The 17,216-nt window shown below is 42.4% G+C and overlaps 1 protein-coding gene across 6 annotated transcripts in view; it reads right to left on the reverse strand.

Moving 5' to 3' along the window:
- Positions 1-14,732: 14,732 nt before the first annotated feature.
- Positions 14,733-17,216, reverse strand: part of LOC139559921 (RNA-binding Raly-like protein) — a 58,788-nt gene continuing 56,304 nt past the window's right edge. For all 6 annotated transcript variants that reach the window (XM_071376388.1, XM_071376389.1, XM_071376384.1 and 3 more), the window contains one exon: positions 14,733-15,866. Coding sequence is in view for 1 of the 6 variants with exons in the window: in XM_071376386.1 (XP_071232487.1) it covers positions 15,834-15,866 (33 nt within the window). In the remaining 5 variants the exon portion in view is untranslated. The remainder of the gene's footprint in view (positions 15,867-17,216) is intronic.

The following is a 17,216-nucleotide window of genomic DNA, read 5'->3' on the forward strand; positions in this document are numbered from 1 at the left end:
CATGCTCATATTTTACTGTTGAATCTCACATTAGGTTGACATGGAATAGGGCATTGACTGGGGAGGTCCTTATGGTCACCATCATGAAGGAGTCACAGTCCCTGAGGTTCAGCTTCCACGGCCATTGACTGGGGAGGTCCTTATGGTCACCATCATGAAGGAGTCACAGTCCCTGAGGTTCAGCTTCCACGGCCATTGATTGGGGAGGTCCTTATGGTCACCATCATGAAGGAGTCACAGTCCCTGAGGTTCAGCTTCCACGGCCATTGACTGGGGAGGTCCTTATGGTCACCATCATGAAGGAGTCACAGTCCCTGAGGTTCAGCTTCCACGGCCATTGACTGGGGAGGTCCTTATGGTCACCATCATGAAGGAGTCACAGTCCCTGAGGTTCAGCTTCCACGGCCATTGACTGGGGAGGTCCTTATGGTCACCATCATGAAGGAGTCACAGTCCCTGAGGTTCAGCTTCCACGGCCATTGACTGGGGAGGTCCTTATGGTCACCATCATGAAGGAGTCACAGTCCCTGAGGTTCAGCTTCCACGGCCATTGACTGGGGAGGTCCTTATGGTCACCATCATGAAGGAGTCACAGTCCCTGAGGTTCAGCTTCCACGGCCATTGACTGGGGAGGTCCTTATGGTCACCATCATGAAGGAGTCACAGTCCCTGAGGTTCAGCTTCCACGGCCATTGACTGGGGAGGTCCTTATGGTCACCATCATGAAGGAGTCACAGTCCCTGAGGTTCAGCTTCCACGGCCATTGATTGGGGAGGTCCTTATGGTCACCATCATGAAGGAGTCACAGTCCCTGAGGTTCAGCTTCCACGGCCATTGACTGGGGAGGTCCTTATGGTCACCATCATGAAGGAGTCACAGTCCCTGAGGTTCAGCTTCCACGGCCATTGATTGGGGAGGTCCTTATGGTCACCATCATGAAGGAGTCACAGTCCCTGAGGTTCAGCTTCCACGGCCATTGACTGGCATGGAAGTGCACACATTGCCCGAGGTTCTTTTTTCAGCGTCTTAAATGTCTATAGTGTGACAGTTGCCATATTATCAGATATAATTGGAGATATTTAAAAGCCCGGGTTTGAGACTTTAATTGATTTTAGTATTTGGATTGGTCAAACTATCTCCAAGAGAATTTCAAGTGCTGATAGATTCCATGTAACAGCAAATGCTGTTTTGGCAGTTCTCACTGAGTCATTCACACTGAGGGCAGGTCGGAGTCTGGGAGTCCCCTATCCGAGGTGCAATTGACTGCAAATAACATGCAATTGACTGATAAGACAAGTGCCATCTATTATGATACAAACAAACTGTGATTTCTGACAAAAGAAATAAGTTGGCTTTAGCTAAAGAAGGTTATTTACAAAAACAATGGAAATTTGAACAATTGAGTGCCACTCATTCAAACTCATCATTCAACAAGCAAATCACTGTAATAAGAAACTACAGGCTGAACTGTGAGTCACATGGTCCTCTGTAAAATGTGTTGTATATGGCTGATTTAGTTCCAAAGCATTTTACCTCCCAAAAGAATGAGTGAATGTGACGTAAAATCAATCATTGATTGTCTGACAACTTGTCTAGGTTGTATTCATTTGCCGAAGTGCTTTACTTAAGATGCTGTTCTGTGAAAACTGTCATCACCATTTTTGAGTTTGTCTTTGAAAATCAGGATTTTAACATCCAAAGGACAAAAAGGAAGAAGCATGGTAAACAAACATTACTGATGTTTACTTGTGGAGCCTTTAGAAAAGGGTGTTCAATAACCGCTCAATTCTGTTCTTTAATTTGAAAGGGTATACAGTTTGCCCTTTCCCCATTGACTGTCTCAGTAAAACAGGTGAGAAATGGTCAATAATAAGATATGCTGCTGTCTTTTACACTAGTGAGCAGACAGACCGTCTGAACAGTTCAACTAAAGAGTATAACGAAAAGTGTCACTTCAACTTCAGCTGAATGTATTCTTCATGACTGTTTAAAAAAGATATATTTCTGGTGAAGTACGTCTAACTACCAATCATGAGACAAGCAAACTCAAAATACCACCCTCACCACGACCATCACGCACCGTAATGACCATTGTACCGGCACCCCCCTGTATATATTGTTATTTGTTTTTACTGCTGCTCTTTAATTACTTGTTACTTTTATCTCTTATTCTTATCTGTATTTTTTTTTAAACTGCATTGTTGGTTAGGGGCTCATAAGTAAGCATTTCACTAAGGTCTACACCTGTTGTATTTGGCGCATGTGACTAATAAGATTTGATTGTGGTCCTTTTATTCCTCAGTGTTATCTATGCTATAATAATCTGGGGTCGAACCCTGCAACAGTGTGGATAGGCTTGCCGAAACAGCCAGCTCTCCACAGACCCCCAGAACACAGAGGCAACGGCCATTGAAGCAACTTGTGATTTCAATTTGAGCCAGGCCACGGAATGAGGACATCACATCACAGCGTAGGGAGACAGGGATGGAACGTGACCGGGGGCCTCAAACAGGATCAGGTGCTCCCAAGACCAACTGAAGCCAGTCACCTTGGTAGGGCACACTAATACATGTAAATGGGCCTCTCCCTTTTCACTCTCTGACTCCTTCACACTAGACTATCCATTTTCTTCATTAAATGTTTGGACTCTGAGGGAAGTTTGTTATAAGGTGTTAGTGGAATGTGCAAGTGGTGCGACCCCACATCTGGCTTCTGTTACAATACACTACATCACGTTTATTCAGTGTCAGGATTCCCTGGGCTAAAGCCCTTATCATTTCCTTGAAACACCACCCTCTCATCAGGAGAGTTCAGGGGTCAAACGGCTGCACTGCCCGTGTACTGTCAGATTTATAACACTGGGGAGGCCTTGAGACATAGCTCACATGTTCATCCCTCAGCGTGTGACAGGAAACACTGACTCCTGGGTGCTGAATTAACCCGTTGGCCTTAAATATCCTCCTGGCTCCTATTTGATAGTCTAAATCTAATCAAATTATGTTAATGCAACAGTATACACAGTTCATTGTAATTACCCGCCGTCACATATTCTCAAAGTCCCCAAATAATGTATTCATGATATACTGTATCTTTGTGTATTAATGAACTGTGCCAAAGGCCTTGCTGCATATTTCAATATAAGAGAGGGCTGAAAAATAAGAGTAATGTCTTATCACTCTGTCCCACACTGTTTGAACATTTATACAGCGTTAGAGCTATAATTTCCATGTCTTGCAGTACAAGGCAGAAGACTTCCTAACTGCGGAGTGCACACAGTCATAATTTGTTGTTTACTCGGAAGGGCTTGTCCTTCCTAAAACGTCATGTTAAATTCAACAGACAGGCTGTTTGAGGTAACTTGGTAATTAAGCAGAAAGTGAGACATAACAAGTCAGAAACATAATGCCTCTTTGAATTTCTAACATTGCTTTGGCTTGGATCTGGCCCCTTACCCATGGGCATGCTACATTTAAATCTCTGTCTGGTTTTTGACTTTTAGTCCACCCAGATTTCCCCTGGCCTCTGTGTTAATTCCTCCAAACAGTTTTGTAGCGTGACCTGTTCAGTTGAATTATACAAGCCCAGAGTGCACACAGGCAGTTTGGATGCCCCTGTACTGAACCCTGTACACAATTTAAAAAATAATCCTAATTAATTTCAGCTTTCAGAATCCATCTGTTTTCACTTCATTGCTGCCTCTGGTGTCCTGCTCCTCTCAGACCCAGTTAAAGAAACACCTCCACTTTTTCACCAGATGATGGATCTGTCTATCAGACCTTTGAGACTCTGAACCTTATGAACACCAATGTCGGTTAATATACATCAGGCGCTTTATTGCAGAAAACGAGAGCACAAAGTGGATCCAGCAGAGCCGCAGGCAGGTGAAGGTCGAGTTAAGCTGGAGGAGCGATGGGCCTTTTCTTGTTGTTATCAAGGGCACCTCTAACATTGATTGGCCATTTGAGACACCTTGTCCCTCGGTGTGGTGGAAAACATATTTCAGGGTAAATGCAGTTATATCGAGAGGATATGTTGTAGATATATATAAAAAATTCAAGCATCCGATGAAGCTTCAGTTTTTTTATTTCAGTTTCTTGTGTTTCAGTTTTAGAGGGTAACTTGCCTTGCAGTTCACTTTGTAGTGCAGGCATAGAAAAAGTACATAGGAATTCTGATATTGTCACACCCTGATCTGTTTCACTTGTCTTTGTGGTTGTCTCCACCCCCCTCCAGGTGTCGCCCATCTTACCCATTATCCCCTGTGTATTTAAACCTGTGTTCTCCGTTTGCCAGTTCGTCTTGTTTGTCAAGTCAACCAGCGTTTTTGTGTCTCAGCTCCTGCTGTGCCCAGTCTCACTTTTTCTCGCCCTCCTGGTTTTGACCCTTGCCTTTCCGGACTCTGAGCCCGCCTGCCTGACCATTCTTCCTGCTGTCCGGTACCGTTGCCCCACCTCTGGTTTACTGACCCCTGCCTGCCTTGACCTGTCTATTGCCTGCCCCTGTTGGATTATTAAACCATTGTTAATTCGATGTTGTCTGCATCTGGGTCTTACCTTCATACCTGATAGACATACCACACAATATTCCCTAATACAGTATGTTTCCCACAGTTGGAAAATCCCACCTGGCTTCAAAGGTAAATTGTTTTCCATCTATAAAGAGGATTTGTCAGTCACAATTAGCATTTGTTTCTTTGAGAGGGACCCAGAACACATACTAACTCAATATTTGTCCTCACGTCCTTATTTCATTTATCCAATATAGAAATGAGGCAGTGCATTAATATCACAATTTCCTGGAAACTCCTTTTCAATTTTTAATTTACAACCAGCAATTATTTTCCTCTGCTAGTTTGTGGCCATCAATTTGGATTAGCCAATTACCCTGAGCTTCTAAAGGCACATTTCTCTTCTGCTGCTTGACTGCATAGGCACTTCCTTGAGGAAACTTTTCAACACAGGACTTTTAAATAGGGATAATGGGAGTGGATATGGAGGGTAGGCCTTTGAACTGGCCCCTCAGCTTCAGGTTCCTCCTCCAATAGGATCTAGAATGCAACTGCCTGCAATGCCATTGGGAACTGATGAGGTAGTGAGCACTACCTTTAATCTAGCTCTATCTTTAATCTTTCAAATTGTACAGATTAGATTTTTTTACCGTTAGGATGCAAAATGTAAGCCACTTTATCAATGTGTCTGCATCACTGTATCAATGTTTACTATTCTCTGTGTAAAGTATAACAAACAACAGTAAAAAGCTCTATAAAACATTTCAGGAGCTGATATGAACATTGTGTCTTCCTGCAGGGCTTTGAATCAAAACGGACCAACCCCAGAGTAGGATGAGGAGATGCTTGGCATCAGGTCTTTTTCAAAATCCTCATAAGTCACAGTATTTTTCGACAGCTTCAGGGTTTAAAAAAGCATGTTGATGACTGTGGAAGGACACAGTCAGACAGCTTCAGGGTTAAAAAAGCATGTTGATGACTGTGGAAGGGCACAGTCAACAACTGCCACCTCCAGAGATGAAGAAAGGACCTCCCAACCTGTCCAAAATGTCAGCAAACTCTTCAGGACCTCTGATGAACCTACAAAAGACGGGGATGAGGTAGTTGGATGGGCTATTTACAGATGGGCTATGTACAGATGCAGTGATCTGTGAGCTGCTCTGACAGCTGGTGCTTAAAGTTAGTGAGGGAGATATGAGTCTCCAACTTCAGTGATTTTTGCAGTTTGTTCCAGTCATTGGCAGCAGAGAACTGGAAGGAAAGGCGGCCAAAGAAGGAATTGGCTTTGGGGGTGACCAGGGAAATATACCTGCTGGAGCACGTGCTACGGGTGGGTGCTGCTATGGTGACCAGTGAGCTGAGATAAGGCACGGCTTTACCTAGCAAAGACTTGTAGATGACCTGGAGCCAGTGGGTTTGGCGACGAGTATGAAGCGAGAGCCAGCCAGCGAGAGCGTATAGCTCGCAGTGGTGGGTAGTATATGGGGCTTTGGTGACAAAAACATATGGCACTGTGATAGACTGCATCCATTTTGTTGAGTAGAGTGTTGGAGGCTATTTTGTAAATGACATCGCCGAAGTCACGGATCGGTAGGATGGTCAGTTTTACGAGGGTATGTTTGGCAGCATGAGTGAAGGAGGATTTGTTGCGAAATAGGAAGCTGATACTAGATTTAATTTTGGATTGGAGATGCTTAATGTGATTCTGGAAAGAGAGTTTACAGTCTAACCAGACACCTAGGTATTTGTAGTTGTCCACATATTCTCAGATTCTCATATTCTAAGTCAGAACCGTCCAGAGTAGTGATGCTGGACGGGCGGGCAGGTGCAGGCAGCGGTCGGTTGAAGAGCATGCATTTAGTTTTACTTGCATTTAAGAGCAGTTGGAGGCCACGGAAGGAGAGTTGTATGGCATTGAACCTCGTATGGAGGTTAGTTAACACCGTGTCCAAAGAAGTGCCGGAAGTATACAGAATGGTGTCGTCTGCGTAGAGGTGGATCAGAGAATCACCAGCAGCAAGAGCGACATCATTGATCTATACAGAGAAGAGAGTCGGCCCTGTGACGACCCTCACACTCTGTCTGCCTGGGCCCGGGTGTGTCCCGGGATAAATACACCTCTTCCCCATTCATTGAGGAGACTCCATGCAGACACACTGTTGGATTTTGGTTGTGGCATTTCTGTGGCTGTTTTGTTTGTTTGTTTGCTTTGGCACTCTTCATTATCACATCTATGCACGCAACCAACCACTCACTTACATTACTGACTACACACACACACCATTGTTTATTTGTATATAGGTTACCTCAGTTAATAAATATATTTTGTTATTCCTTATCTCCACGTTGTCTCCCGTTTTTGTTACGGGCTTCGAGCCGGTTCGTGACATTCCTTCCAACTGATCAAAGACATTGCACAATTAAAACGGACAATTATTTACAATGTAGTTGAGCAAACAGATTCAAATGCTAACCAAGTTTGTCACAAGGTCAACACACAAAAAGTTAATTTTATAGAAGTTGAATTGTATTTTTTTGCAGCTTGAAGGTTGAGGCCATGATTATTTTCATCATTGTGTCAAGAGATATAGTACTAAAACACTTAAGTGTCTCTCTTGATCCTAGGTCCTGGCAGAGTTGTGCAGACTCAGGACAGCTAAGCTTTGGAGGAATACGCAGATTTAAAGAGGAGTCCGTAATTTGCTTTCTAATGATCATGATCTTTTCCTCAAAGAAGTTCATGAATTTATTACTGCTGAAGTGAAAGCCATCCTCACTTGGGGAATGCTGCTTTTTAGTTAGCTTTGCAACAGTATCAAAAATACATTTTGGATTATTCTTATTTTCCTCAATTAAGTTGGAAAAGTAGGATGATCGAGCAGCAGTGAGGGCTCTTCGATACTGCACGATACTGTCTTTCCAAGCTAGTCGGAAGACTTCCAGTTTGGTGTGGCGCCATTTCCGTTCCAATTTTCTGGAAGCTTGCTTCAGAGCTCGGGTATTTTCTGTATACCAGGGAGCTAGTTTCTTATGACAAATGTTTTTAGTTTTTAGGGGTGCAACTCCATCTAGGGTATTGCGCAAGATTAAATTGAGTTCCTCAGTTAGGTGGTTCCTCGCTTCCGTGCTGCCTCCTCATACCACCGCCTCTCGGCTTTAGCTGCCTCCAGTTCTCCCGGTTGTGCCCAGGGTCCCTTTCCGTCCAGTATTTCTTCCCATGTCCATTCCTCCTTGCGCTGCTCCTGCTGCCGCTGCCTGTTACCACGCTGCTTGGTCCGGTTTTGGTGGGTGATTCTGTAACGCTCGTCTTTATGTGGAAGAGAGGAGGACCAAGGCGCAGCGTGGTGAATGTTCATGATGTTGAATTTTAATGAATTATCCAACTAAACAGAACACTGACAAAATACAAAATAACAAAACGACGTGAACAGACCTGAACTTGAGAACATAAAACATGAACGCACGAACAGGTAGGAACAAACGAACAAAACAAAACAGTACTGTGTGGTGAAACAAACACAGACACAGCAACAATCACCCACAAACAAACAGTGAGAACAGCCTACCTTAATATGGTTCTCAATCAGAGGAAACGTAAAACACCTGCCCCTGATTGAGAACCATATCAGGCTAATACAATGAACCCAACATAGAAACACATAACATATAATGCCCACCCAGCTCACGTCCTGACCAACTAAACAAGGCTAAACAAAGGAAATAAGGTCAGGAACGTGACAGGTTAACTGATTTTTGTCCTCTGACGTCCTTGGGTAGGCAGAAGGAGTCTGGAAGGGCATCAAGGAATCTTTGTGTTGTCTGAGAATTTATAGCACGACTTTTGATGCTCCTTGGTTGGGGTCTGAGCAGATTATTTGTTGCGATTGCAAACGTAATAAAATGGTGGTCCGATAGTCCAGGATTATGAGGAAAAACATTAAGATCTACAACATTTATTCCATGGGACAAAACTAGGTCCAGAGTATGACTGTGGCAGTGAGTAGGTCCAGAGACATGTTGGACAAAACCCACTGAGTCGATGATGGCTCCAAAAGCCTTTTGGAGTGGGTCTGTGGACTTTTCCATATGAATATTAAAATCACCAAAAATTAGAATATTATCTGCTATGACTACAAGGTCCGATAGGAATTCAGGGAACGCTGTATATGGCCCAGGAGGCCTGTAAACAGTAGCTATAAAAAGTGATTGAGTAGGCTGCATACATTTCATGACTAGAAGCTCAAAAGACGAAAACTGCATTTTTTTTTGCTATCGTAAATGTTAGCAACACCTCCGCCTTTCCGGGATGCACGGGGGATATGGTCACTAGTGTAACCATGAGGGGAGGCCCATTTAACACAGTAAATTCATCAGGCTTAAGCCATATTTCAGTCAGGCCAATCACATCAAGATTATGATCAGTGATTAGTTCATTGACTATAACTGCCTTTGAAGTGAGGGATCTAACATTAAGTAACCCTATTTTGAGATGTGAGGTATCACGATCTCTTTCAATAATGGCAGGAATGGAGGAGGTCTTTATCCTAGTGAGATTGCTAAGGCGAACAACGCCATGTTTAGTTTTGCCCAACCTAGGTCGAGGCACAGACACAGTCTCAATGGGGATAGCTGAGCTGACTACACTGACTATGCTAGTGGCAGACTCCACTAAGCTGGCAGGTTGGCTAACAGCCTGCTGCCTGGCCTGCACCCTATTTCATTGTGGAGCTAGAGGAGTTAGAGCCCTGTCTATGTTGGTAGATAAGATGAGAGCACCCCTCCAGCTAGGATGGAGTCCGTCACTCCTCAGCAGGTCAGGCTTGGTCCTGTTTGTGGGTGAGTCCCAGAAAGATCGGGTACAAATTCTATCTTTTGGGAGGGGCAGAAAACAGTTTTCAACCAGCGATTGAGTTGTGAGACTCTGCTGTAGAGCTCATCACTCCCCCTAACTGGGAGGGGGCCAGAGACAATTACTCGATGCCGACACATCTTTCTAGCTGATTTACACGCTGAAGCTATGTTGCGCTTGGTGACCTCTGACTGTTTCATCCTAACATCGTTGGTGCCGACGTGGATAACAATATCTCTATACTCTCTACACTCGCCAGTTTTAGCTTTAGCCAGCACAATCTTCAGATTAGCCTTAACGTCGGTAGCCCTGCCCCCTGGTAAACAGTGTATATACTGCAGGTAATGGAGTCACCAATGACTAGGGTTTTCAATTTGTCAGAGCTAATGGTGGGAAGCTTCGGCGTCTCAGACCCCGTAACGGGAGGAGTAGAAACAAGAGAAGACTCGGCCTCAGACTCCGACTCGCTACTTAATGGGGAAAACCGGTTGAAAGTTTCTGTCGGCTGAATGAGCGACACCAGTTGAGCATTCCTACAGCATTTCCCTCCAGAAGCCATGAGAAAGTTGTCCGGCTGCGGGGACTGTGCGGGGGGATTTATACTACTATCTGTACTTACTGGTGGCACAGACGCTGTTTCATCCTTTCCTACACTGAAATTACCCTTGCCTAACGATTGCGTCTGAAGCTGGGCTTGCAGCACAGCTATCCTCGCCATAAGGTGATCGTTCTCCTGTATATTATGAGTACAGCGACTGCAATTAGAAGGCATCATGTTAATGTTACTACTTAGCTTCGGCTGTTGAAGGTGCTGACGAACCATGTCCAGATAAAGCGTCCAGAGTGAAAAAGTTGAATGAGGGAAAAAAGTTGTGAGTGAAAAACAAAAAATATAAACGGTAATTAAAAAGTAAAAAGTAAAAACCGTAAAGTTGTCAGCTAGCAAAGTAAGGTTGGCAACAAAACGCACAGCAACACGTCTGCAAGATCAAGAGGAAGTGGCTCTAATGAGCCAGGTTCACAGCCATTTCAAAAGAATGTGTGCTCTACAAGGCGGCAGAATGGTGACAATACCCAAATCTGTGTACGCAAGACGATTGGTCAAAATAATGACAAGCCTTCAAACACGCCTCTTGATCTTGTGTCACACACAGAGACGCAGCAGGAGGGGTACAGAAGGCAGATGTACATTTTAACATGAGATCATGTTGCGCTGCTGCGCCCCTACTTCACCACGCTGTCTGTGTGGGTGGACCATTTCAGTTTGTCCGTGATGTGTACGCCGAGGATTTTAAAACTCTCCACCCTCTCCACTACTGTCCCGTCAATGTAGATAGGGTGCTGCACCCTCTTCCATCAAATGGAAGTCTCCGCGATAAGGTAACGCAACGAGCCGCTTGCGGATTTGACAGCTGTAAACAGTAGCAACCCGTCATCCAGGGCAACTGTTTTGAGCCCCACATTGTGAGAATGCCGCCGAAGGAGATGGCTGACGTTTTACAATCCCGTAACAAATTGTGCTAAAGTGTACGTTTTTTCACGTTGTTTTGTACATAATGTTTCTGCCACTGTGTCTTATGACCGAAAAGAGCTTCTAGATATCAGGACAGCGATTTCTCACCCCATACTGGAGGAATATTTTTTCTTCAACGAGTCGGACGGGAAGGATTTACTTCAGAAGCCCGGGAAGGCCCTCATCCCCAGGAGAAAGAGATGGAGGTATCGTGGACAAAGATCCGGGTGCCTTGTTAGGATCCGTCGCCGAGAGGGTAATCTACCTTTACCATCGGTCCTATTAGCCAATGTACAATCAATCTATAATAAAATAGACGAGCTACGATCACGTATATCCTACCAATGGAGATGACTGTGGACTACAGGAAAAGGAGGACCGAGCACGCCCCCATTCTCATCGACGGGGCTGCAGTGGAGCTGGTTGAGAACTTCAAGTTCCTTGGTGTCCACATCACCAACAAACTATCATGGTCCAAACACACTAAGACAGTCGTGAAGAGAGCACCACAAAGCCTATTACCCCTCAGTAGACTGAAAAGAGTTGGCATGGATCCTCAGATCCTCAAAATGTTCTACAGCTGCACCATCGAGAGCATCCTGACTGGTTGCATCACTGCGTGGTACGGAATCTGCTCGGCCTCCGACCGCAAGGCACCCCAGAGGGTAGTGCGTACGGCCCAGTATATCACTGGGGCCAAGCTTCCTGCCATCCAGGACCTCTATACCAGGCGGTGTCAGAGGAAGGCCCAAAAATTGTCAAAGACCCCAGCCACCCTAGTCATAGACTGTTCTCTCTGCTACTGCACGGCAAGCGGTACCGGAGCGCCAAGTCTAGGTATAAAAGGCTTCTTAACAGATTCTACCCCCAAGCCATAAGACTCCTGACTAGCCAATCAAAGGGCAACCCAGACCCCTCTTTACGCTGCTGCTACTCTCTGTTTATTATCTATGCATGGTCACTTTAACTCTACCTACATGTACATATCACCTCAATTACCTCGACTAACCGGTACCCCCTGTATATAGCCTCGCTATTGTTACTGCTGCTGTTTAATTATCTGTTTCTCTTATTTACAATTTTTGTTACTTAACTTCTTGCAACTATAGGGGGTGCTGTTCCGCATTAGCATTTTTTGGTCTCCAAATTAAACTGCCTCGTGCTCAATTCTTGATCGTACAATATGCATATTATTGTTATTATTGGATAGAAAACACTTTCTAGTTTCTATAGCCGTTGGAATTTTGTCTCTGAGTGGTACAGAACTATATCTACAGCACTTTTCATGACAGGGAGTCAGATTTCAGAAATTTTTACCCCTGATCTGGGATCGGTTTTAAGGTGCCAGTAGATGCTATAGAGAAACCGACACTGCCTACGTCTTCCTCTGGGTGTCAGTACGTCATCACGTTTTGAATGGATTCGATGGCGCAATCACAGCCACTATAAAACACGAAAACGTAGAAGTACCGCTCTCTTCCTGCATGCGTCGTGCGCAAGATGGACATCAGACCTGCCTCCTTCCAAATCGTTGTTTAGAGAGTGATATTTCTCCGGTCATGTTTTTAGTCGTTATAGTTGTTAAAAACATCATAATGTAGTTAATTTGAACCGTTTTATAGCAATTTATATCCGTTTAGTGCGATTTTGAGGAATTTCTTTGTTGTGCACTCTGAAACTTTGGACACGTTTCGGGGTCCCGTTCGATCGTTAGTGGATATTTCGAAGGACAGAGGACATCTATCGACCAAAAGAAGATTACAACATAGAAAGGATACATTGCCCAAGAATCTGATGGAAGAACAGCTCAAAGTAAGCAATATTTAATATGATAAATCGTTGTTTTGTCGAAATATTTTAAACGCATATTTCGCCATTTTGTTTGTTATCGCGTCACTTGGCGAACCCTGTATTGAAAAGTAAGGATAATTTTAAAAATGTAAGTCAGCGGTTGCATTAAGAACTAATTTGTCTTTCGATTCCTGTCAACCCTGTATTTTTTAGTCAAGTATATGATTAGCTTTCGATTAAACTAGATCACTCTGAAAGCTGACGTCCCTCATTTTGATGCTTGAGTTGCTACTATTTTCATTGTATAACCACGGTTTTGTATGGCTAAATATGCACATTTTCGAACAAACTGTATATGTATGTTGTAAAATGATGTTACAGGAGTGTCATCGGAAGAATTCTGAGAAGGTTAGTGAAAAAATTAATATATTTTGGCGGTGATTACGTTATAGCGCTCTTTGGCTGGAATCGATGCTCTGGTAACGTTTTCACATGTGGTATGCTAACTTATCGATTTATTGTGTTTTCGCTGTAAAACGCTTAGAAAATCTGAAATATTGTCTGGAATCACAAGATCTGGGTCTTTCCATTGCTATGCTTTGTCTATTCTTATGAAATGTTTTATTAAGAGTAAATTGGTCATACACGTTGCTCTCTATAGTAATTCTAGTCGTCTTGTGATGGTCGGTGCAATTGTAAACTGTGATTTCTACCTGAAATATGCACTTTTTTCTAACAAAACCTATCCTATACCATAAATATGTTATCAGACTGTCATCTGAAGAGGTTTTTTCTTGGTTAGTGGCTATCAATATCTTAGTTTAGCCGAATTGGTGATAGCACCTGAAGTAGTAAGAAACTGATGGAGTTAGAAAAGTGGTGTATTTTGCTAACGTGTTTAGCTAATAGATTTACATATTTTGTCTTCCCTGTAAAACATTTAAAAAATCTGAAATGGTGGCTTTATTCACAAGATCTGTATCTTTCATCTGGTGTCTTGGACTTGTGATTTAATGATATTTAGATGCTACTATCTACTTGTGAAGCTATGCTAGCTATGCTAATCAGTGTGTGGGGGGGTGGGGGGTGATCCCGGACCCGGGGTAGAGGCTCGTTAGAGGTTAACATGTTTTTCTTCTTAACTTCTCAAAGCATTGTTTGTTAAGGGCTTGTAAGTAAGCATTTCCCTGTAAGGTCTACACCTGCTATATTCGACGCATGTGACAAATAAAATTGGATTCGATTTTTTGCTCTAAAAAATTAGGCGGTTGCCTGTATTGCATGTTATTTTGGCATTGATACGTGTCACATATTAGTTTGCAAACAATGTAAAAATGGTATTTAAAAAAACATTGAGTTAATAAAGCCTCCATACAAACATGGTCTCTTTTTTGCTTAAGGCAGCTCCAAAATGCAGGTGTTTCAGCCTAGCTCAGTGCTTTCTGTGGTGGTGGGGCAGCCAGCGGAAAATACGAAGAGTACGGGTTGGTAATGTTCTCTAGTTGCGCTGTAATTGGACTCAGTTTTCTGTCAATCATGGGGACAGTACGTCACGGCCAAATCTAAAGGTAGAGCTTGAAAATTCAAGCCCCTTGGGTGCTGACATTTGATTTACATTAGAAGTGCCCATCCAAGAAGGCTCATGGTCATTGGCCACAGATAGAAATGACGTCAAATCACGTTCTATCTACCGTAGCTTTGTATGGACTGATCATGTCAACATCATACTTTCAAAATCTTAGCTAGCAGTCGTCATCATGAGTAAAGTTGACAATCTACTGGCTAATCCTTGTCATTTGAAGAGAAATTCTAGATTAAACATATCGGTGCTCATCGGCCATTGGACATGAACATGGGTTGAGGGAAGCTGGGTGAGAGAATGCCAAGAGTGTGGAAAGATGTCATCAAGACAAAGGGTGGCTACTTTGAAGAATGTAAAATATATTTTGATTTGTTTAACACTTTTTTTGGTTACTACATGACTCCATTTTTGTTATTTCATAGTTTTGATGTCTTCACTATTATTCGACATTGTAGAAAATAGTAAAAATAAAGAAAAACCCTGGAATGAGTAGGTGTGTCAACTTTTGACTAGTACTGTAGTTTATTAAATAACACACATTTTAGTGCCAATATTAAGCAAATGGCAGAATTTTGAGGTGGTCCACCATTTTCAAACAACATCTGAAAACTGCTCCCTGTGAGACTGTAATTTCTAAAACCTTTTTGTCTTGTCCCCTAACCCATTTCATAGGTGGCCATACAACAGTTGCAACAAATAAATTAAAATGCAAAGTCACAATTCCAACACAAACCATTTCTTCTGAATTTTGCCATTCACGTTTTAGACGATAATACCTTGAAACCAGAACTATTAGTCTGAGAACAATGAGTATGTTTACATGCACACTAATAATTCGATATCAAACTGATTTATGACAGTAGACAGATTATACAATAGTCATGTAACCACCTTACTCTGCTTATCTTAATCGGTGTAAGGTAAAAATAAAAGTAAGCATATGCCGATAAAAAACAAAAAAAGGTTTTCTGAGCAATCTTTCCATTTATTAGGACATGTAAACACCTTAAACGGCGTTCCAGGGGTGTGTTTGATATGCACATTTTCTAACACCAGCCAAGCGAGCCTCCCTCTTCAGCACAAGTGAAGTGAGTTCGGAGCTACTGAATGTATGCGTAGTAGAAGTAGTTTTCAAATACACACTTTAAATGTCCAAACTCAGAATCAAATATTCTTACTAGAACATTTATTTTGATTGCCGATTTTCTTTTCATATGTGTCCATGTAAACAGGATTATTAGGGAAATCGTTCCTCTTGCAAAGCATGTAAACGTTTTAATTGAACTATTATATTAATCTGACTATCCACAATAATCGCATTATTGTGTGCATGTAAGCCACACTCAATGAGAGCAACTCTTTTTCACACCCTGCATTAACTCATTTCTTAGATGACTAGAATAAAATACAGTAGTCTGGTAAATGTATTGTATGAAATTAAAGTACAACATTGTAGTACCGCATCAATACGCACACAGTGTTGTGTCTTGATGGGCAAACAAGCACACTGGTCCACGAGTCTTTCTCTCAGAGTCTTTTCCTTTTTTCCATTGATTTTGTCATTCAGGTCCTGATGTTCTCTATTGGTTCTTCAAACGACCAATGAGGCTTTATTTTTACCTCCCTGTGAACAAGAAGCATAACAACACACAATAAGATGATTTTATATTAATTGTGAACCTTATTGTCATCATTGTCATGATCAGTAATAGCCAAAACAATATGAATTATTATTGTCATCGTCAACATCCTCATCCTGATCAACTGTACGAAAAGCAATGGTTGAAACTAGGTTCTTCATAATAGGGAGAACCTTAGAATGGGAGTTTTCCCCAATATTATATAAAAAAAATCTCTGCTTTTTGCCCCCAAAAATATTAGACAAATCAGGGGACATTTCAATGTGAACCAGCAGAGGGAAAAGGGGAAGGAGAGATTTTGTCTTTTTGACATGCTCAACAGACATCAGAGATAACTGCTGAAAAACAGCCATTTTACTGCTATAGACACCAAAAATGACAGGCAATTTAGAAAAACTGTGAATTAAACTAGAAGATAATGATTGCCTATTTGGGTTCTTCTCAACTTGAAATAAAGACAAGTAAAACACAGCAATTTCTTATGGAGCCAAAGTCCTAGCCTGGTACCAGATCTGTTTGTGCTCTTGCAAGACAGACCATAGGAGTCGGCAAGGCAACACAAACATATCTGGGACCAGGCTAATCCCTGCATTCTATAGACTAATTATATTAAGTCAAACGGGTTGTGGATCTACAGCATAGGTGGCCATTCTTATCCGCAGTGAGCCTGTGTAGGTGCAGGCTTTTGTGCCAACCAAGCCATAACAAACCCGATTTTTAAAAGTCTTGACAGAAGACTATGATTTGCTGATCATTGCTATCGGGTGTCTTACTGCTTGGTAGGGATGGGTTGTTGGTGAAAGAACAGATCTTTTTAGTGAACCTCAAGAACCGAATTGCATCTGTAAAAAGAGCCGCTCATTTGGCTCTCCTGAGTAAAGACTTGCTAAAGTGCCAAATTTAAGTATTTTTACATATCCCTCTATGCACCCGCTGTGACTTTTAGGAAGATTTTAACCCACTTAACCCCAAAATGTCACCATCATTGTGAAGCCCTAGTTGTTTTGTTGCTTTTACAAAGTCATTTCTGTAGATGATTATTGATTTCATGTGATTTTAATTTACGTCTGTTCCTCATTTTAAAGTCAACCCTGTTACGTGAACTGAACTCTCATTTTAATATAGTGAAACTATTCCTTTTTCAATATTTATTTTCTAAAGAAATAGACAGTGTAAAAGCAGGTGAGCTGCTTCTATTCTTTTTGGACATTTTTCTGGTGTTTTGTGGTGGAAAACTGAGCGGGTCGAGCATAACACGTTAACCATAGATACCGTAGACAGGCTAGACATTTTTTGAACAATGTGTGTTTTTTTTATAGCTTGCATTCAATTGC

The sequence above is a fragment of the Salvelinus alpinus genome, chromosome 30 (genome assembly GCF_045679555.1).
Source record: "Salvelinus alpinus chromosome 30, SLU_Salpinus.1, whole genome shotgun sequence".
Lineage (NCBI taxonomy): Eukaryota > Metazoa > Chordata > Actinopteri > Salmoniformes > Salmonidae > Salvelinus > Salvelinus alpinus.